At 51.9% G+C, this 22,850-nt stretch overlaps 1 protein-coding gene across 1 annotated transcript in view; it reads right to left on the bottom strand.

Annotated features, from left to right (window-relative positions):
• SCN5A (sodium voltage-gated channel alpha subunit 5) overlaps positions 1-22,850 on the bottom strand; it is a 92,049-nt gene that overhangs the window by 9,868 nt on the left and 59,331 nt on the right. The window contains 7 exon segments of the mRNA XM_078073465.1: positions 859-981; positions 4,378-4,551; positions 11,865-12,019; positions 12,931-13,051; positions 15,826-15,978; positions 17,321-17,761; positions 21,762-22,118. Coding sequence (XP_077929591.1) covers positions 859-981; positions 4,378-4,551; positions 11,865-12,019; positions 12,931-13,051; positions 15,826-15,978; positions 17,321-17,761; positions 21,762-22,118 — 1,524 coding nt within the window.

Raw genomic sequence — 22,850 nt, 5'->3', positions numbered from 1 at the left:
AACTGCACACATTTGTAAGACACACAAAACACACGTGCACTCAAATGCACATATGTGTTTGTTTTCTTGCTATGTATTATGGGGTAATGTTTTTTCTTGGTGGGGCTTTTATTTTATTTTATTTTTAAATATTTTACTTATTTATTTGACAGAGAGAGAGAGTGAGCACAAGTAGGGGGAGTGGGAGAGGGAGACGGAGAAGCAAGCTCCCGGCTAAGCAGGGAGCCTGACATGGGGCTCGATCCCAGGACCCTGGGATCATGACCTGAGCTGAGGGCAGATGCTTAACCGACTGAGCCACCCAGGCGCCTTGGTGGGGCTTTTAAAGTTGCCTTATATGCACATATTCTTTGGTAAAATTTGATGACTTGAAAAATGCACAGGGCTCTGCACTTAGAAATCAGTGCAAAAGAGTTTGCTAAGCGAATGCCAACCGCTACACGATGGTGAGGATATGCTGCTCCCTCCTTGCTTCCTTCACCTTGACCGGCACAGCGCTATGGGCCCATCGCAGATCGAGGAAGACAGCCCACGTCTGCCAGGAGGAGGGCACGCAGGCAGGCACATGGACACAGAGCGCACACACAGATGGCCCCCCACTCCGGAGCAGAAGCAGAGAGGCTCCCCGGCCCACGGGGCAGGCGGTGACAGGCCCAGGGGGCTCTCACAGCTCTCCACCCTCTGGGTGCCTGCGAGCCCAGCTGCACCTCTCCTGGAGATTTTGCCCCGTGCTCCTACCAGGCTGGGCGGCCACAGTCCCAGCTCCGGACTGGGCTGCTCGGTCAGCAAGCAGAGCCGGGGGTCTCTCAGTGGAGTCCCCTCCCACTGCCCTGGCAGGAAGGCAGTCACTCCCCTTACCCTCATGCCCTCAAATCGTGACAGGGCTCGCAGGGGTCGGAGTGCACGCAAGGTCCTCAGTGACTTGATGGGGCCCATCTCGGCAAAGCCCAGGGTGTTGGCCACCAGGCTGATCAGGGAGACCTGTGGGAGGTAAGGGGGAAGTGAGCTCCATGGGGACAGCTCTAGAGATGGGTGGTAGGGCTCCTGGCCCACCTGAAGCTGGGCTGGTGTGAGAGAGCCAGCAGGCTTTCCCCATGTTCAATCTTTGTTATTTCCGGCTACATCATCTTCGCGGCCGTCACGCACTGGGCTGGCCTTCCTGGGGCCCAAGAGGCTGGGGGTGAGACAAGTTCTTTGCCAAGAGCCTGCTATGTGCACCCACTAACCCGAGGACTTGGGATGCATTCTCCCTATTCTACAGAGAGAAAACCGAGTTCCCATGCCAGCCACCATGTGGAGGAGTGAGCACACAGAGCCTGGGCCTTTGGTTCCCATAGGCTTTCCTTCAAGTCAAGTTCTTGGACCTGCCCCTTCCCTCCCCCAAAGAAGGCTCTTTTTGGGAAGGAAGGACTATCCTGGGCTGACTGGGAGCCGACAGGCAATCCTGGGGCTTTTCCCCAAAGCCGGACTGTGCAACATCGGACATCTTCGAAGAGGGGAGGTGTAAGCGGAGACTGTATGGCCCCGCGACCAGGTCTGGCCACTCTGCCCACCTAGTTCCCAGCGGTGCACCCCCATCGTCTGTGATTTCAAAGCTTGTGCACCTGCCCAGCTCAGAGCTCTTCCATCTCAGCTGATGGCAGCCCCATCCTACCAGCTGCTCAGGCCACAAGCCTTGGCGTCATCCCTGCTTCCTCTCCATCTCTCACACCCTACATCCAACCCGGCAGGATTTCCTGTTGGCTCTGCCTTCAAAATACATCAGAAGTCCAAATATTTCTCACCACTGCCACTGCCACCATCCCGGCCAGGCCCCCGTCCTCTCTTCCCTGGACGGCCGCCACGGCCTCCTGACTCCTCTGCCTGTCTCCACGTGGGCCCCACCCCCCACCCCCGTGCTCCTCCAGGAACGGAGTCACTTCATGCCACTCTTCTGCTCAGAGTGTCGCAATGCCTTCCCACTTGGCTCTAAATAAAAGCCCCTGGTTTTCCAAGGCGGCGCCCCCCTCTGCCCCTTGCAGCCCCACCTCATCTCCTGCACTTCCCTTCCCCACTCACTCTGCTCCAGCCACTCCCGCTTCCTTGCAGTTCCTTAAGTATGCCAGGCATGCTCCCACCACAGGACCTTTGCACTGCTGTTCCAACCTCTGCGTGGAAGGTTCTGCAGACGTCTGCCTGGCTAACCCCAACTTCCTTCACATTTGCTCCAATGGCATCTCAGTGAACCCACCCCGGGCAGCCTATTTAAAGTTGTAATCTATACCTTCCCCTTGCTGGACTCCTGGCCCTCCTGATCCCCTTTTGTTCTCTGCATCCTATTTGTCCCTGGTACACATCAGCTTCTAGCAGAGTATACAGCTGGCTTACTGAATACGTTCACTGTTTGTGGTTGCCTTCCTCCATGCAGCCAGAGCTTTTAGTCTATTTTGTTCCCTGAGATCCCTAGCACCTACAATAGTAGATACTCAATAGTATCTACTGAAAAATAGAATGCAGGAGTTGATCCTGGAAATATCCTTCTCCAGACCCTGAGGCCTGAAGACCACCTTTCCCATGAAGTGAGGGGATGGGATGGGGGCAGCATGGCCAACGTCAGGAAAGCTGGAGTCCAGCCTTCTCGACCTCGGGGCAAGTCCCCTCTCTGCTGTGAGCCTCCGTTTCCTTCTCCACAGGCTAATTCTCCAGTTCTGGGACTGGACGGGAAGCACCGATGGTCTCCTTCGCCCGGCCTCAGCCCTGAGTTCCCCAAGGTGGCAGGCTGGTGGGCTTCCCCAGGAGTCTTTGCAAACCCCCTCCTGCCTTCCCCGAGGGGAGTCGCTCAACAGGCCCAACTTCCCAAGAAGCTGCAGGAATAGCTGGGTGAGGGGCCTCAGGGCAGAGCTGCCAGGATCCCAGGCCCTCCCACAGCCTCAGGGCAGGAGGCCTCCCGGGTCCTCTCCTCCTCTCAGAGAGGCTCTGAGGACTCCAGGCTCTAAGAGCGACTAGACCTCCCTCGCATTCTCTCTCTGCCACCTTAGCATCCCTCACCCTAACATTAGCATCCTCTCAGTCACGGGGGGTGATAGAAAGAGGCCGGAACCAGAGGCCCAAGGACCTGGATCTGTGTCTCCACACAGATCTCCATACATGTCTCCTCCCATGGTCACCCACGGGCTGACCCCCACCCAGGCTGCGCCCCTCCCTCCCTTTGGCCTCTGAGTGGGGTGTGGGGTATGGGGACTGAACAGAGGCCTGAACCTCTCGTGCCACCACAGGAAGGACAGCCCCTGCTGGTGGGCAAAGCCTGAGGCCAGGCTCGGAAGCCACGGGTGCCGTCTGGAAAGCCCTTCCCTGTCTGCAGATGCTGACCCACATTCCATTCTGCAGGGCCCTCCACAACCAGATGGTGAGCCTCCCCTGAGCCCTTCGTCTCTGCCTGTCCCCCCCTCCCCCTTCAGTGAGTGCAGATCCAAGGCGGCTCCACACTCTGGTCTCATTTTCCCCTCTGGTTATTCTCGCACTCAGCTGTGCTCACCCTGCTTGGCACCCAGCAGGGTCCTGGGGCCTGGGTGGCTGTGGGCCAGAGGCCTCCCCCTCTATCTGCCAACTGGGTGCTCAGAGGACATGCCACCTCCTGTCCTAGACCCTCCCTGCACAGGCAGGGCAGCTGCGCCCGCTACCCGATCGCCCAGGGCAGCAGCCCAAGGCCCCCCAGCTGGCCCTCACGGCTTTTTGCCTTCTCACAGGTGGCTGCACCCCTCTCTCATCCTCCCCAAGTGGTACCTTCTCCCTGAGCCCGGAGGACCCTCCCCCTGCCGACCCGGAATCCCTTCACCAACACCGTCCCCTCTGGCCTTGGGCTCACCTCTCCCCTGTACGGCCTCCGACCATGTGTGGACACAGAGGCTCTCAGCTGGCCACCTGGCTAGTGGGCCTGACGGACCCTTCACAACACGCGTGGTGAGTGCTGTGGTACGGGCTATTGTGTTCCCTGGCTTCTGGCCATCCTGACGGGGCGGTGTGCGTGGGGGGCACTCCTGCTTGGACTGCTCCCCATTCTGCCCTGTAGTGAGTCTAGTCTCCCCAGAAGCCGAGGTCTCCCCTTGCTCCTCTGTCTCCCAAAATTGGGGTTCTGATGGCCAGACCCAGGTTCCTATTCCTCCCAGCCTGGGAACCTTATGGGCAGGGCCTGGAGCTCCGCTGTGACCCGAGATGACTGTGCCCCGAGACGGTTGCCTCCTTCCCCTCTGCCAGCTCTGCGGCCCCGCTGAGTGCCTTCACGTCAGCCTGCTGACTCCCACCCGCCCTGTCACCCTGTCCTTCCGCGCCTCTGCTTCAGCTCCTTCCCGCCCTGGCAGCCCCTCTCCCCGCCCCTCTTCCCTCCTGGGCCACACTCACATCCACGATGAGGAAGTCCAGCCAGCACCAGGCGTTGGTGAAGTACTTCTTAAAGCCGTAGGCCACCCACTTGAGCAGCATCTCCAGCACGAAGACGTAGGTGAACATCTTGTCGGCATATTCGAGCAGAACCTTGATGGTCTTCCGCTCCTCCAGGTAGATGTCCTCGAAGGCCTACAGATCAGGCCAGACAAGGCGGACATGACGTCCCAACCACTGCCCATCCCACGCCTCACGAGACTTCATCTCTGACAGCAGGTGCTGCCCAGGAGGGCGGGAGCAGAGGTGAAGCCTATGGTGGAGGGGCCCCTCTGAGGTCACACTGGACTAGAACAGCACGCTCTCCTGGCTCATGAAACGATCTCACGCGGTATGTGGACAACAAAGCACAGTGTGTAGTGAGAATGCTTCACGCTGAAGAGTGAGGCTTAGTTCTGAGCTCGTGTGTCTCTAACACCTTCCTAAACCTTGCTGATCCCCCATGTTAACACGGAGAGCGTGTGCGGGCGCAGCTCAGGGTCTTCCGCTGAAAACCCCATCAGCCCTCTTTTTGGTGTTCTCATTCCACTGTGTTTTTACTCTATTTGCTTGATGCAGTTACCTACTTTTCATAGGACACAAAACTGGTGTCCAACGATAACAATCACTAAAAGTCTCCCTTTACAATGTGTTTATGGAAACACACAGAAACCAGGGAGAGTTGATCTAAAGCAAAATCTCCCGTAAATGCTAGTGAAGGCAGTTTGTCAGTGAGAAGTTTGGAAAATGCAAGACTAGGTATCCTGGGGATCCCAAAGCTCCTGCGACCCTCAGAAGCCAGGAGTCAAGTTTCTAACATGCTAGAAGGGGTCTTTCTCCACCTCCTTGTTTCTGCCTCAACCCGAATTCCTGAGCCAACGGAGGAACCCTGCCAGCTCCCGGGTGCCCTCTTATACCTCCTGTCCTGATCTGTACCCAGGCCTCTCAAGCCACCTCTCCCCGCCCACAGTGTGCTCAGAGGCTCCCCCGCTAGGCAACTGAACACGTCACCGGGGGCCTGGGGGAGTCGCCTCTGCCTGTCACTATGGGCCTCCCTGCCGGGCCTGCGTGAGCCACGGGGGCCCGGGGGCCCAGTGCCATCAGCCCTGATGTGCACTGCCCAAGCAGATATGTGGCTAATCCAGTCAGTATAGACAGCATGGGAGGATAATTTAGGTCCTAAAACAGACTCTGGGAGTTGTTCAAGACAAAAAGTAGGTGGTTTGTTGTTATTGTTTCTGATTATAAAAATGTGTGCTTCCCACAAAAAATTAAGTAATATAGAAATTATAAAAAAGAACAGAACGCACCTCTGATTTCATGACATTATAGTAACCACTGCTAACATTTAGGGGAAGACTCTTTTTGACACTCACTATTTGTGTGTGTACACATACGAGTACACAATTTTCTAAGACAGACTAAATATTTTGCTTTTAAATTTCTTTTCCACTACACAATCTTTTGAGTGTTTATATCTACTCTATAATGTGAACACATCCTATATCTAGTATTCTTTTAAAAGGCTGCATAATATTTTATTATTTGCATATACTTTTGTGTATTTAGCCAAAACTCCTATTAATGAACATTTCAGTTGTTTCCAATTTATCCCTAGTAGAAACAACCCTGCAGTGAACAATGTGTCTGATTATCTGTTCAGGATAAATTTCTAGAATTGGGGTGCCAGGTCAAAGGTGTACTTTGGGTACAGACTGGGAACAGGATTTCTGGCAGGGGACACGGACTCCCTCCGTAGTGCATGAAGTTGACTCTTTCCTCATCGCTCCCCTGACTGTGGTGGGGTTTCTCCCTTGTCACTTTTCCCAGTCTAAGGAATGAAAGCTGTATTTTGTTAGATTTTAATGTATTTTATTACTAGTAATGCTGACATCATTTCCTCGGATATTTGCAGTGTTCCTTTTGAGAGCTGCCTGTGCATCTTTTTTGTCTATTTTTTTTTTTTTTTTTACTTGAGTATCTGGTTTATTCAGAGATGATAACTCCTTGTTTTATACACTTCATCCTAGTTCTGTGCCTTTAAATCTTTTTTACTTTTTCCATTGACAGATGAATGGATAAAGAAGATGTGTATGTACATACAACGGAGTATTACTCAGCCATCAGAAAGAATGAAATCTTGCCATTTGCAATGGCGTGGATGGAGCTAGAGAGTATTACACTAACTGAAATAAGTCGGTCAGAGAAAGACAAATACCAAATGATTTCACTCATTTGTGGAATTTAAGAAACAAAACAGATGAACATGGGGGAAAAAAGGAGAGGCAAACCAGGGAACAGACTCTTAACTATAGAGAACTAACTTAGGATCGATGGAGGGAGGTGGGTGGGGGATGGGCTAAATGGGTGATGGGTATGAAGGAGGGCACTTGTGATGAGCACTGGGTGTTGTATGTAAGTGATGAATCACTAAACTCTACTTCTGAACCTAATATTACACTGTATGTTAACTAACTGGAATTTAAATAAAAACTTGAAAAAGAAAACAAAATAAATAAATTCAACCTATAAAAAAATCTTGTTTACTTTTGTTTACCATACTGAAGTTCCACACTTTATTTTCATTTATTATTAAATCATTTAATATGATTATATCATTTATTATCATTTTCACCTAGTAAAACCTTCAGTGTCATGTTAAGAAAGCCCTTACCTAGTTTAAGGCTAGGGGAAAAAAATGACGCTTCTTTTCTTCTTTTATTTTTTCGTTTGAACTTTCTGGCTTCGTTATTTTATATTATAATTTTAAAAATCCAATATATTTTGGTAAAGAGCAAATATCCTTTTTAATATTTTTTTCAGAGTAGCTTGTCACTGTTACAACACTTTATTAAAGAATCCACTTCAAATCCATAGATTAGAAGTCAACTTTATCATCTAAACTACATTTTTATACTTTATTAAATCTACTGGACCTCTCTGTGTGATTTTACTGCTCTCTATTCCTGAATTACTATCATATGAATTCTCCTGGCCATTTTTAGTAATTTTCAAGATAAAATTTAGCAATGTTTTGTCAAATTCCCTTTAAAAATGTTGCAAATTTATTGTAATTGCATTGAATTTATTAACTGCATTAGGATCTCATATGGAGTCTTCCTACCCAAGACTAGAGTACGTTTATAGTATATTTATTGGTCTGTCTTCTTTCACAGTGCTTAGCAAAGTTTTAGCGTTTTCTGCATGTACCTCTTACACATCTCATGTCATATTTATTCCCAGTTACTTTGTGCTTACAATGTCTGGCAAATAAGGACTATTCCAGAAATGTTACTTATGACTAAACGCTTTCTGTTGTATAAAACAACCATAACAACAATTCTTCGGGTATTTATCTTATAACTGGCCACATAATATTTTTAATAGGTTTTAAAATTTTTCAAGCAATCATTATCTACAAGTAATGTTACATTTATATTTATTTCTATTATTTTAACTGATTTTATACTTGACTCTATTAACTTCAATTCTTCTATTTTCCAATTTTTACTTTGTATGTTTATCTTTCTTGGTTAATTACACTGGCTAGTATTTTAAGATCATTATTCAATAATGGAACAATAGCTAAAAAGGAGTTAAATCATCCTTTTCTTACTCCTGACTTTCATAAAAATGTTTCAAGTGTTTTACTACTAATGATGATAATAGAAGTTAATCTGAGAATACATTTTTCACTAAATTAAGGAAATACATTTTATTTTTATTCTTGCTAGAGTTTTAAAAATCAGGCATTCATTGAGATAACTGTATGTTTTTTCATCTCTGCCCTATTCGTATACATAGATTTCCTAGTATGGCACCATTCTGCCATTTTAGAATATATATTAAATGCTTATTTAATTTTTAAAATATATCATTGGTTCTTATTTGCATGGATTTAGGATTCTTGCAACACTATTCATAAGTATGGAGTACAAAAACGAACCTATGGTTTTCTTATTGGTATACTTGAGGTTTTAAAAATCAGCATTATTTAGCTTGCATGAAAATGATGTGTAGATTTTCTGTGTTTCTTCATACACCAGAATATTTTAAACAGGACTGGAATTATTTTCTTCCTTAGGAATGCAAAAGAACCCATCCTTGGAGATGTGACAGATCAGATTAGCTACTGGTTTATCTATTTTATTGTTTTAATTTTTCAAGGAATCAGCTTTGGAATTTCATATCAGTTTTATTACTTATTTCTAATTGATTAATTTGTTTTAAAAATTTTACTCATTATTTCCTTATTGTCCTTAAGATTATTTTGTTGCTACATTTGTAATTTCTTAAGTTTAATTAGTTCATCTTCTTTCTATTTAATAATAGAAGTGTTTATGAATTTTCCTCTTACTATTTTTTTTTTAAAAGTAGTCTTCATGTCCAGTGTGGAACCCAACACGGAACTTGAATTCACGACCCTGAGATCAAGACTTGTTGAGATCAAGAGTGGGATGTTTAACTGACTGAGCCACCCAGACGCCCCTATGTATTTTCCTTTTATAACACCTTTGGCTGCATCCTACAAGCAGTACTCTCAATATTATTATTTTTTAGTTTTTTATCCCCCCAGCTAGTTTTTTTTTCTCTACCTCTAATTTTCTTTTCTTATTTTTCTAGATCTCAAGTGGACAGAATTGGTTGAATTATAATCTTTGACTTACAACACACTGTCATCGTTGGTCCACAAGTAGCCTTTGTATTTTATTTATTTGCTTACTTACTAATATAATGAGCACCCATGAACTTACCACCAAACTATTTTCTGTTTGAGCCACAGTTTAAGAATGACTTTTACACTTCTAAGGATTATTTCTGTTGTTGTTTTTTAATCTTTCTATTTTTGCTATATCTAGCAGTTTCCTTATCTGTAAAATAGGCTTAATAACAGTACTTATTTCTTAGGGTTATTATGAGAATCAAATGAATTAATCTTTGTAAAATACTTATAATAGGGTCTGGCACATAGTGGGTGCTTATTTAAATGTTCTTGTTTTTATTATTAGGCTAGATCAAATTTGTGAACTATATATATATTTTAGATCTCCCATAGTCTTGTTCTTTCTATGTGATTTGTCAGGAACTAATAGAAGTGTGGTAAAATCTCCCTGTACTATTGCATTGCTGCTGCTTTTTTTTTCTAATAGTTTTTGTTTGATATAAGTGCTATGCAATCCCAAGCAAAAATATATTCATAATAGTTTTATTTTTCTTTTCTTTTATTTTTTTATTTATTTTTCTTTCATAATAGTTTTATTTTTAAAAATTTATTTATTTGAGAGAAAGAGTGTGTGAGAGCACAGAGGGAGGGTGAGAGGGAGAAACAGACTCCCCGCTGAGCAGAGAGCCAAAAGTGGGACTTGATCCCAGGACCCTGGGATCATTACCTGAGCCGAAGGCAGACGCTTAACCGACTGAGCCACCCAGGCACCCCAATAGTTTTATTTTTATTATAGCTTGGACCCGCTTTATCTCATGCTTCTTACTTTGAATTCAACCTTGTTTAATATTAACAAACAAAAACACTCTGATTTTTGTTGTGATTGTTTGCATTTGTAATATATCTTATTACTTTACTTCTAATATTTCTGAGTGACACTGTTTTGGTTTGTCCTTTAAGAGCACCTAGGTGAAGTTTTGTTTTTTGTTTTTTGTTTTAAATCCATTCAGAGTCCTTTCCTTTTAAAAGATGAATTTTATCCAGTTACCATTATTATTAAAACATATTTGCTTTTGCCTCTGCCACATTATTTTCTGTTTCCTGGTTTAATGTTTCCTTGTTCCTTTTTCTCCTATCTTCTGCTGTAAGAGCTCTGTTTTCTTTAAAAGAAAATTCCCTTCAACAATTTGGAAGGGATATATAGTTTGCTTTCTGTTAAACAAGTTTATAACTTTAAATAACACACTCAGACTTCTTTTTCTCAATATATCATCGACGTGTTTTTTTTTTTTTTAAACCGTGCTTGGCTGTCTACCCTGATTAGATTCCCCATTTGCTTGCCAAAACTCCTCCTCACTTATGCCAGGCTGAGTTTTTCCTCCACAGCCCAGACTACATGGCTCTGGCTGCCCTTGTTTGTGGCTGTTTAAAAACAAAACTCGTTAACATATTGTCAAATCATCCTTCTCTGAAGCCTACAGAGATTTGGCTTTAGCTGCCAATGGTAAAACAGCATGTGGCCTCTAAGTCATGGCTCCAGGCCCACTCTGGAACAGGGGAGGGCAGTACAGAATAGGATGGGAGGCCCAGAGATTTAGGGGTGACAGCCACAGTGCCTCCCCATGGCCTGACCCCAGGAGACGGCACAGAGTGGAGGTACATAGCCTTGGGTCAAAGTGCCCTTCTCTCTTGCTCTGGAGTTCAAAGCATTCCCTGTTAGTTGCTCAAACATGGGGTTCTCACCTCCCCAACGGTATCAACTGCTTGCCTGGTATCAAGTGATTATCTCCTCTGCCTTCTTGACCACCCATCTCCCTGTTCACCAGCATCTTCTAGAACCCTCTCCAGGGCTGTCCCATCTCCTCCTGAAAGGACTCTGAGAGATCAGAATAGGGTGCTTGCGAGCCCCATGGGGCATTCCTGGAGGGCGTCCCTGATCTCCTGGTCTCAGCCAACCTCCTTGTCTCCCACAGTCCAGCTTCACCTGCTCTCTCCAGGGAGTCTTCCTGATTGTTGCAGTTCCCCTGACCTCGAAGGCATTTACTCCACTCTTACTCAAAATTCCCTCTTGAGCTGATCTGTATCTCAAACCTATCGACTCTGGTTCCCCCACCTAGATTTTGAGCCACTGAGGCCGGGGCTGGGGTCTCCTCCTCCTGTTGCTCCCCATGACTCACAGGACTAGATACAAGGAGAGCTGAGAAGAGATCTATTGAACAAGTGGAAGGTCAAGACAAAGGACTCTGGGATCTGACTGCCTGGGTTCAAGTGCCACACTGGCCACTTGCGAGTGGCGGGACCTTCGGCAGGTTACACAATGGTTCTACAAAGGGCCGTTGCTGGGATCAAATGTGACAACATGTGAACTACGTAGCCCGGCCTCTAGCCCCGGAGCAGCCAGAGTGAGTGGAGCTACCAGGAGAATCTCAGGCAGCATTGCTAACTGCACTGACAGGGCCTAACGGAGCCAGGTGCAACTGGGTGTGTCACCAGAGCTTTGGGGGGTGGTGGCTGGTGGCCTGCAACCTATGCCAGCTGGACACTGTGAAATGGGGCAAATCACTCCCCCTTTCGTGGGACACGGGGGTCTGGACCGATGACCTCTGTGAGCCCATCTTGCTCTGATTTCCACACATGCTGCGGTGGTGTGAGTTTGAGCTGACTCCTGTTCTGGGGGCCGAGGGAAGCACATCTGCAGCAGAGGCTCTGCCCCAGTTTCTGGCCTGGCTCTCAGCTGGAGACTTCCTTTCCCTGCCCTCCCCGCTCCTCCACCCCTCTGCCCAGCCCTGCATCCCCAGGAGGCTACCAGGGCTCCACTGCTGAGCAGGATCATGAAGATGATGAACGTCTCGAACCAGCTGTGCTCCACGATGCGGTAGCAGGTCTTGCGCAGTCGCCACCAGACCTTCCCGGGGCCCTGCGTGGTGTCCACAGTGCAGCAGGGACAGCGCCGGACACAACCTGTGGGGGAGGGGGGAGGCAGGGGTCAGGCCCAGCCCAGCGCCTGCAAATGCCCACATCTGATGGTGAAAGGTTGGATGGTGGAAGGGGTGACCAAAAGAAAGAGGTTATGATATGGAGCCGTGAACAGTGTGACACGGTGGGCAGGTGCGATGGGACAGCAGGGATCACCATGGTGCTGTCCTCAGGGGCCCACGCTCAGCAGGAACTCCATGGAAAGGCCGGATGGACTAGGCATCCAGTGAGTGGGTAAAGGGCCTGGCAGATCTGAGCAGGGGGAAGGCTGGGGCTAGGCTGGGCTCCAGTGTCTCCTCTGCTCATCTGGGAAATTCTCCCCCTGGGGGAATATTCCAGAACTCCTGGGGTACTCTGTCTCTCGGTCTTTTCCATGTTTGCAGTTTTTGAACCGTGGGAAGGGCAAAGCCCTCACTGAGAGCCCTAAATGACATGCCACGTGAGGGCAAACTCTGATTTTATCCCAGCTGCCTTCCCAATATTCACCACCAATTCATAAAAGCTACAGATGCCGATGACCACCACGGGCACACGTCACACCCATGGGTATTTACAGAAGGCCAACTATAGGGCAGGCACCGTGCCAGGGGCACAGGTGAAGAGGATGGAGCCCCTGCTGCTGGGGGGCACACACTTGTGCCATCTCCCTACCAACGCAGAGTCACGGGTCTTCCGTGTGGCTGACCCCCAGCTGCCCAGCCCAGCACTCCATGGGCAGGCGTGTCGTCAGGTCCTGGGTAGAAGGAGGGGCCCCCAGGGTCATGAGGAATGGGGAAGGAGGGCAAGCATCGGGGTCAGGGTGGGGAACAACATGGCCCTGGGCCCCACGGAGCTGCTGGTTCTCCTGCCCCTCTGGGTGGAGAGAACCTCAGGTAAAGGGCCACTCGGCGCAGTACCTTCAGTGAAGCAGTCCTCTGGATCCTTGACATCCTCGCCCAGGTCAGGGATCTGCTCCAGGAGGTCAGCAGTGTTGGTCATGTCTGCTGTGCTCCCCTCCGAGTAGCTGTCCTCGTGAGTCTGTGGGCAGGGGTGTGGTGGGGGGTGGGTGAGGGCCACGTGGAAGCCTCCAGCCTCAAGCCCTGCATCTGGGGCAGCCAGGGGCTCCCTGAGGGGAGGTGCCCAGACTACTTTCCACTGCATAACCTGGAAATGTGAGCCCAGGGTGGGTGGGTGGGAACCTGTCCCGGGCTGAACTGAGGCTGGACCTCAGGGGCTCCTGAGTCTGCGGTTTGGTCTGCCGGAGTCTAGGGTCGGGGGCAAGGGGAAGGGAAAGCACTGGGGATGGGGAATGCATCCAGCTGGAAACACACAGACATGGGCGGCAACACGGACACACACTCAGACAAGGACACACGGTGGCAGCTTGGCGCACGTGGACAAAACAGGCGTGCCACACCCAGAACAGAGTCAGAACCAGGACCATAGGCACAGACGGGTGGAGGTCAGAGGAGCAGAGCACAGCCCAGCCTCCCAGCTGACGCTTCTCACCCAGTTCATGAGTGCTGGGGTGATGGGCAGAGTCTGGAGTCAAAGCAAGAAGGTACTGGAAACTGCCCTGCCTGGCCATGCAGGGCTCGGCCACCCCGACCTTGCTTAATCTGATTACAGCGAGGTGTGTGCGTGCGGTGGTGTGACTGTGTCGGTCATGTGTGGGTGCGGGCGTCGGGGGGCGCAGAAGTGGTCACTGCTGGTGCTCGGCCCAGCTCCCTCTGGTAGGCCCACTGCACTGTGAACGCTGGCTGCTGAGCTGGCCCCTTCTCCAGAGCCCTGTCTGGAGCCACAGAGCGGCCGGGGCCGGTAATGGCTTGGGGGTTCCAACCCAAGCCGGGGTGGCTGACACCCAGTGTTGCACTGACGTGGGCAGACACAAGGCCAACCCCTCCCCTGGCGGGCGGGGGACGATGCCATGTACAGCGCATGCTCCAGGGCTCCCCACTGGACCGGGCTGAGGCCTGAATCCAGAACCTGGCCTTTCGAAGCTTCTTTGTTGGCCTCATCCTGCTTCTCGCTCTTCCCTATCAGCTTACTCCCTCAGTAAATCCTCTGCACAGGAAGCCCGTCTCAGGCTCTGCTCCTAGGAGCCCGCTCTACAGACAGGCATAGCAGGGGCAGGGCCTTCTGAGAAGGAAGGGAAGCCTTCGGTGGCCTCGGATCCCGTCTATGCCGCCAGCTAAGCGGGCACGCCCGGGTCACTCAGCGTCAGGCTCCACTTGGAGATGAGCTGGTTTGAGTCCCTGGGCCTGCCTCTGCTCCTGAAGCTGTCTTCTTTTCCTTTCCTTCCATGACTCACTCTGCTGCTTTCTCAAAGTCCTCTTTAGTTTTGGTGTTTGTGACGGGGAAGGGCTGGACGCTGGTGGAAACTTGAGAGGGCTCCTGGGTGCAGGGTGGAGCCTTGGCCCTTCTGGGGTTCCCGTGGCTTTGAGGGCTCATCCTTCTGCCCCCAGCTTCACTAGGCAGCTGGGCTGGGAAAGGCACAAGCCAGAGGAGATCTCCGTGCTACTTTGCTTTTCAGATACTGGAGCTGCATAAAGTCCCCGGGGCATTGGGTGGGAGGCAAGTTCTCAGGATCTGGTTGCAGGTGAGATGAGGAGTCCTTCTCGGGAAAACCCAGCCCACCTCTCTCTCCCTTTGACAGAGTGAGTGAACTGATTTGAGGAGAGGAAGAAGTGTCATCATTCCAGTATGAGAGCCGTGACTTTGTGCCCCTCCTGCGTCTTCCTGTTACCACACGCCTCTGTGTGTCAGACCCTCCGGGGGGAGAAGTATGACCTGCACCATCAGGATGAAGATTCCCGCAGGCGCTCGTGTTCCAGAGCTGATGATGATGGCAAAGCCTCCCATGAGCCCCTCCCACGAAAGGGACCAGGCAAAAGGTGCAACGTTCTGTTGGAGCAAGTCACAACTGCTGGACCGAGGGCCGGGGTCAGGCTGCACTGTCTCTGAACACCCGCGTCTACCTTCCACGGTGCTTGGCGTGAGCGGGGGCGGGTGTGCAGGGTGGGGGGACGTAGTCAGCAGCGCCGCAGTCCTTTAGCTCAGGGGCTGTAGACTCAAATGCTTACAGGGGTGGAGTGCCCGCAGGTAGTGGAATGAAGTTAGGCAAGTGGGGTCTGTGGCAAACCAGAGAGCTCCAGCCGGGGTCAAGGAAGCGGTTACCACTTGTCTCCGGCGGGGTGGTTCTTCTTCCAATGTTTTGTTTTGTTTTGTTTTCATTTTTTCCCACTTTTTTCTGCATTTCAGAAATGCAGATTTTTTGTTTTTGTTTCTGTTTTTTTACATAAAAGCTACCAGGTTTTAAATGTTGGTGGCGAATTCAAATTAAAACCCTTCCAGAACAAAACTACAGTAGGCCTCCCATTTGCGGCCTCTGCCTTAGTCCTGGAGAGAAGCAGCTGGTGGCCAGTGCGTCAAGAACTTGTTCTCAGGGCCCCCCTGCCCCGCCCCGAAGTCCCCTGGGATGGGGTAATTCACAGGACAAACATTTGCCAAAGAGGACCAAAGCACGGGAACTGAGTGAGGAGGGGGGGACACATGGAGGGCTAGGGTTAGTCTTGCCTCAGGGGCCTGAGCTGGCCGCTTCCAGAATTTCCTGGAAGCTCTGGGCCCCATGCCACCCCTCCCTGTCAGGACAGGGCCCCCGTGCCCCCCTCTGCCGACGGGTCTCCCACACTGCCCGTGACCGTGGCTATGGCTCCCACCAGCAAATGCAGGCGTGTGCCAGGACCTCTCACGGCCTGGCTCCAGCCCAAGTGCAGCGCCCCGCCGGCTTCAGGGACAAAGGTGTGTGTTACCTCACTGCACCCTGGGGCCGGGGGCTCCGCTTTCCGCTGCTGCCGCCAGTCTGCCTGAGCCACACTGGCCTCAGAGGAGGCGGTCTCTGACACCTGGCTCCAGGCCCTGGGCTCTGGGAGGGCCTCTGGGCTGCCGGAAACAGGCTGCGATTCCTGCTGAAGAGACCCCCAGCCCATGAGCTCCCTGGCCGGAGTGTTCCCAGGGCCCTGCCTAAGCAACTGGGACACTGCCTCCTGCCCTCTTCATGGGGCCTCAGGTCACAGAAGCTCTCTCCTTCGAGGGCCCGGAGGGGGCCACTGGGAGGCTCCTGGTCAGCCTGGCCTAAATCTCCCCCTCTTCCCGCTCCCTGGAAAGGTGCAGCTGGGCCGCAACGCCCAGTTCCCAAATGCTGGCAATTCCACTTAGGAGGGACATACGGACTTCCCCCATGAGTTCCCATAGCACCCCGTGTGTATGTCCCCCTCCGCACACATACACACACGCGTACACACACACACACACACTGGCCCCAGGGAGCCAGAGTCAACAGGCTCAAGAGAAGGAGAGGAGCAGGAAAAGGAGCATCCTGGAGATAACTGGTAGCCATGGTCCTGGCGACGCCAACACAGCCCTCCCCTGACTTACACCGTCCCCATCCCACAGCCTGACCGAAGGGGTGGAAGCCGGCCTCTGGGACCACTGGGAGGCAGAAAGATGTGGAAGCAAGCATGGAGCCTCAGATTCAATTCCCCACGTGGGGAGCAGTGGCTCTTCACAGCCGACCCACCCAGTGCAGGCCCAAAGCAAGCAGCCAGGATGGGCCCAACCAGACAGAGAACCCCTCACTATTTGACCTAAAGACCTAAGGAGAAGCCATTTGCGCCTGGCTCAGGCCACAGGAAAACTGAGGGGGTGGGGGGCACTGTCTCTTTTGTCCAGACTCTGGTCCTAAGTGTTAAAAATAACAGGTTGGGAGATAAGATAGTGCTGTCTCTGACACCTGCCATCTTAGGGATGCTTATTTTTAAATCTCAGAGTTAGCCCTGGGCCGGGGAGGAGGGGAAAGGGCAGTCAGGAGGTCAGGAGACTGCTCTCCTCCCTCACCAAGACATTCCACCTTCTTAGTCCTGGAGGGGGACAATGGTGGGGGGGGGGCGGCGGGAGTGCTGGCTCTGTCGTAGGTTCGCGAGGCACTCCTAGCAAGTCTCTCTTGCCATGCCTCAGTTCCCCTTTCTGTACAATTAGCTGCTCATGGCTAGCATCAGACGAATGATGGACAATAGCCCCTTCCAAGGTCCCCTCTGGGCTGGGTTGGGAAGAGAGGGCTGACAGCTGGCCTCAGCACCCCCTTGGGCTGCCTCTTGGGGGTGGCCTGTCATCTACCACCACCCTACTCCTGCTGGGGCAGTCTGGCAGGGGCAGCTGCTCTCTGAGCAAGGCTGGGAGCCCTGGCAAGCATGGCCCTGGGCCCTGTACAAGTAGGTCTTGCATATATGTGGGGGGGGGGGCACTCACCTGCTTACTGGACTCTTCCTCTGTGCCCAGGCTGTTCTCCTCATCCTCCTCTTGGTCATCCGTATCTGACTCAGCCACGGCCATGGGCACACACACATGCTCTGCATCCCCGGGGGTGCCCTGGCCTGGCCGCTTGTCTTCCTCAAACCGTGTCTCCTTGCGGGCCAGAGGCGCCTTCTCTGACTCCGGGGGCAGTGGGGGGCTGGTGGTGGCAACGCAGCTGGGCAGTTGGCCATGGGCGGCGAGGGCTGCGGGCTTCTGGGGCCGCCGCTGTAGGAGCCCACAGCAGAAGTCCCAGGTAGTCCGCTTGAGGAAGCGCAGGCCGCGCTGGATGCGTGCCAGGGCCAGCTGGAGGTTGTTCATCTCCCCATCGTCGTCAGGTGCTGTGAGGTTGTCTGCGCTGAAGGAGCTGAGCAGCAGAGCCAGGAAGAGGTTCAGGACCTGTGGAGGCAATGGATCAGGCTCATCGAGGCAGGCACCATACTAGGGGCAGTGAGCCTCGGGTTCCTTATGGGGAAACTGAGGCCCGGGGACCTGACCTTAAGGATTGCTGATGGCCTAAGCCCTCATCCTCACCCCCCAGTTCTCTTGAATATAGTGAATTTGGCTATAAGATGGAAGATTATTCTCGTCCCTTTTCCCAAGGGCTCAGATAGAGTCTGGGTTGGGGCATTCACCCCCAGATTTCTTGGGTCTTGGCCCGGGGTCTATGGGAGAACCATGGGTTCATCCAGTGATGAAGCCTGCAGATGGGATCTTGCCTTCGAAGTAACGGGGTTAGGATGAGCACAGGGCTGCTCCCTGGGAAGTCAGATCCAATCTGGGATCACCAGGGACAAGACAGAATCCCACCCAGAAGCAATCTAGAGCTCTTGAGGGCTTTCCAGGGAAGGAGCCACTACGTCTGCTGGTGAAGGATGGGGTAGTGATGGGCCTCTGAGCTGGCTCAGCACTTGTAAATCTAGGGCTCCTGTTGTGGAGCACCTTCTACCTGTGTCCCCAGGTCTGACTCTGCTTTCCAGGTAAGGGACGTGGGGGACGGAGCAGAGAAGGGGCAAGGGCAGTCCTCGGGCATCTGGGACTAACTGCAGGGTCAGGACATGGAGAGGTGACTATCTAGGCAGTGGGGGGTGCTGGGATGGGCTCTGGGTAGTGGACCAGACAACTGGGGAGGGGGAGGAGGGACCTGGGGTTGGAGCTGCCGGGATTCGGGGGAGGGGCTCAGGTTGCAGGGTGCCAGAAGGACAGAACTTATTTATCAGGGGCTAGGGACCCGAGATTCCTTAAGTGAGGTGTGCAAAATCCATCTCTCTTTGCATGGTTCTGGACTACTGCTTGTTGTTAAACCATCCTGCAAGTGCAAAGCTTTAGCTTTTGTTAAGAAAGAGACCTTTGGCAGAGACCTTTGGCAGAGACAAGAGGGTGGCCTTGGGTCCACTTCCCAGCCTCGTGGAGGGTAAATGAAAATGACGGTGGGCTTGTTCCCACCCATGGGTCAGACGGGCTCCGGAGCATCACCAGGCTGACAGGCCAGATACACCGCCTCCCCACCTTGGGCTTGGTGCCTCCTCCTCCCAGCCAGCCCCAGAAGGGAGTTGCCTTGAATGGGAGGTGTGTGATGGCGGGTGTGCGGTTCTCACTGGAAACTCACTCTGGGCCCCTCTCCTTCTCACAAGCTCCTAGGACACACCTCGTGCCTGCCAGAGAGCTAGGGACGAGAATTCTGAAGAAAGCAGTGGTAAGGTTGGAACAAAGGCAGTCAGAAACATGCCCTTGGTTTAAGAAGCAAACACATTCAGGAGGACAGAATGGCAAGGTGAAGAACCAGGGCCTGGCATTCCATATGGGGAGATGATCACTTTTGACACCTGGCAGCCATTTTAATGTCATCCCTGGGGGGTGGGGCACATGATGTGATTCAGGGCTGCTGTCTACACTGACCTCTGGCCTGGCCTCTGGCCTCGGCCACACTGGCCCGGGCCTGGCCTGCCTCTGCTCTCAGTTGCCCATCCTGGATCCTCTGCCCTCACCAATGCCTCATCTCCAGGTATCTGGGGCCCAGGCTGGGGGGCAGGGCATGGGGGGTGCCTGGGCAGCCCTGTCCACCCCCATAAGAACACCAGGTCCTCCCTTGTTGCCTGCTGCCGAGGTTTGACTTCTTCCAGTGCTTTCCCCATCAATCCTGCTGCCGTTCCCCAGCCCCTGCCTGATCATGACTTCCCATTTCAGTGGCAATCTTGTTTCCACCCACGCCCGGCAGCGGCCCAATTCTTGAGGCGACCGGGGAGGGGGCTGCGTGGGCTGCGTTAGCTTCCCTCCTCCAGCAGCCTCTAATCTTCTCATCCCCAGGCAGATCCGCTAGGAAATCGCAGGGCTGTGTGCATGAGGGCAGCGGGCCTGGCCCTGGGCTGAGAGCCTGGCGTACTCGCATCCTCCTTAGAATACATAGTCCGGTGGCCCCTGGAACTGGGCCAGGGCTGAATGAGGCTCCATCCCGAGGGGCAGCTGGTTGGAGGAATGTAAGGGGGTGCAGCCCAATGTAAGGGGGTGCAGCCCAAGGAATGGAAGGGGGTGCAGCCCATTGGCACTGAGCACGATGCCCTGCCACCTCTCTGGGCCCCACCAGTGGGGCTGGAGGGAGCCTGACCCCAACTTGGCCTGGGCCCACCCTTGCAAGGTTAGGGCACATTGGAGGAGAAGCAGGGAGGTTTGGGGAAGGGCTCTGTCTGCAACCTGCAGCCCACTGTACTTGAGTGACCCACAAGCCCTCTATGAGCTGATTGGGAGACTATGCTGCCTACACCGGCAAGAGTCGGATCACGCAGGTGTGATGTCTAGCATGTGTGGGCCACCTGTGCGCCCAGGCAGGTAGCTCCGTGTCCACAGTGGACACTGACTTCTTCCTGAACCACTCACTTGCCTCAACCTGGCCTCTTCCCAAAGCTCCTTCTCTGGCATTGGGATTTTTGATCTCTCTCAACTGCCGAATTCCCCACATTGTAAAGATACAAGGCAAGATGCACCTGTTCTAGGACACACAGGTGGTCATGGGAGCAAGGCCTGGGTCCCTCATGACAGGGTAGCAGGGACTCCCACCATAGCTACCCAGGATGACATACAAGCTCCCGTGGACCCCGCCTTACCTGGACCACCACCTGCTGCACCTGTGCTTTGCTCCCTTTGTTCCTTCCCACTCTAGAGTCACCAAGCAGGTCTGCTCCAAACCCTCCCCTAGGAAGCCTTCCTTGATTTCCCCTGCCGGAGGGGGATCAGCACCCAAGGGCTCCCCCTTAATGCTTCTGATCATTCTGACCAGCTTGAGAGTTATTCCAGGCCTGTTTGAACCCTCCACCTCCCCACCCTCTAGTCGGGGAGCCATGTCGGGGCCACGGTCACCTCTGCATGCCCAGCAGCACCTGCCACAATATTTCGCATGCAACAGGAGCGCAGCGAATGCTTGTTAAGCTGAATTGAAAAACCACGTGATAAATCATTGACAGTAAATGACTAATAAAGTAGTTGGTAGATGAGTAAATAAACAAGTTAATGGATATGAAATGAGAATATAATGAATAAACAGGTACCTAGGTGGGTGATTGAATGAATGAGCAAACGAGGAGTGATGGGAATGGATGGATGGGTCAGTGAGTGAGTAAGTGGAGAGCTGGATGGATAAATGGGTAGATGGAGAGGACTGGTGAATGAGTGAATGGATTGTGGGTTGACGGATGTGGGGGTGGATTAGTGAGTGGAGGGATAGATAAGAGAGCAAAAATATGGATGATAGATGAATGGATAGATGGATGGGTAGATGAGTGAATGGATGGGTGGACAGATGGATGGGCGAATGGATGGATGAACAGGTAGGGTGTGTGTGTGTGTTTATGAATGAAGAAGGTTGATGGATAGGTGGTTGATGGACAGATAAATGGATGGGTGAATGAATGGGTGGATGGGTATGAGAATGAATAAGTGGGGGTTGATGGATGGATGGCTGGGTGAGTGAGTGAGTGAATAGATAGGAGGACTGGTAACTGAGTAGACAGACTGATGGAGAGGTGGACAGATGGATGGGTGAGCTGGTGGGTGGGTGACTGATACATAGATCGATGGCTGGATAGGGAGATGTATGGATGAGTAGAGAGATGGAAGAATAAGTGGGTAAGTGAATAGATGGGATGGTGATAAGTGCACAGATGGATGAGTAAATGGGTGCATAGGTGGGTGGATGAATGAATGGATGAGTAGATAGATGGAAGGATGGGTAATGAATAGGTGGATGGATGGCTAAATGGATGGATGATGAGAGATTGATGGATAAATGGGTAGTTTGATAGATGGCTGAGTAATGATGGAATGGATGGAAGGAAGTGAATGGACAGAGGGATGACTGGGTGGGTGAATGTGTGTGTGGTGTATATGGGCCCACTGGCCAACTTACCACAAGGTTGCCAATGACCATAACAAGCAAGAAGACAAGCAGGCACAGTGACTGCCCAGACACCTCCATGCAGTCCCACATGGTCTCGATCCACTCCCCACAGAGGATTCGGAAGATGATGAGAAAGGCATGGAAGAAGTCCATCATGTGCCAGCGGGGCAGCAGGCCTGAGTCACTGATGCGGTGCCTCTGCTCTGAGTAGTTCTTGCCAAAGAGCTGCATGCCCACCACAGCGAAGATGAACACGATGATGGCCAGCACCAGTGTCAGGTTCCCCAGCGCCCCCACTGAGTTTCCGATGATCTTGATAAGGGTGTTCAGGGTGGGCCATGATTTGGCCAGCTTAAAGACCCGCAGCTGGGGAGGGAGGTGTCCTTGTGAGCGGCTCTGGTTCCCGCCGCCCATGGACACCCTCACCCCTGATAGCTCCTGCCTGAAAACCCAGGGGGCCCATGGACACCTGTTTTTCCAAGAGCACACACTGCTGTTTCTCTCTATAGCCTGAGGGCAGCTTCACTGGGCTCGGCTCTGGGAGTCAGGTCAACATCTCCAGCTTCATCTCCCCAACTTATCCTTGCTCTTCATCCCCACACCAGCTTCCTACCCGTCTCAGGCTCACTTCTAGAAACTTCCCAGTAGATTTCTCCAGCATGGAATGTCCTTCCTCTTCCAGACTCATCTTCATCAGGTCAAACCATCTTTGATTTGCCCAATTGCCTCCAACCTTCTCTCTTGGCTTAGCATGTATTGAGTACCTGCTGTGCCAGGCCGGTGCTTAGGATGGCTCACCTCATTCAGAGCTCCCGATAACCACATAAGGTGAGCACTATTACTCCTTCCTTTGACAGGTGAAGAAGCCAACCCTTAAAGGTGGAGTAACTTTTCTGAGTCCATTAGTTCATGGCAGTGGAGGTCAGGATTAGAACCTATAGCTTAGACTTTCTCTACTGCTCCTAACATCCTGCCTTTCAAGCCCGCAGTGAATCCACCACCATTGCCCAGACTTCCTCCAGGAAGCCTTCCCTGATCTACTTCCAGCCCTATGTGTGGACCTCTCAGACATTCTGCACTCAAAGAGTGGTCCACAGA

The sequence above is a fragment of the Halichoerus grypus genome, chromosome 1 (genome assembly GCF_964656455.1).
Source record: "Halichoerus grypus chromosome 1, mHalGry1.hap1.1, whole genome shotgun sequence".
Lineage (NCBI taxonomy): Eukaryota > Metazoa > Chordata > Mammalia > Carnivora > Phocidae > Halichoerus > Halichoerus grypus.
This window is presented reverse-complemented; position numbering and strand designations above follow the sequence as displayed.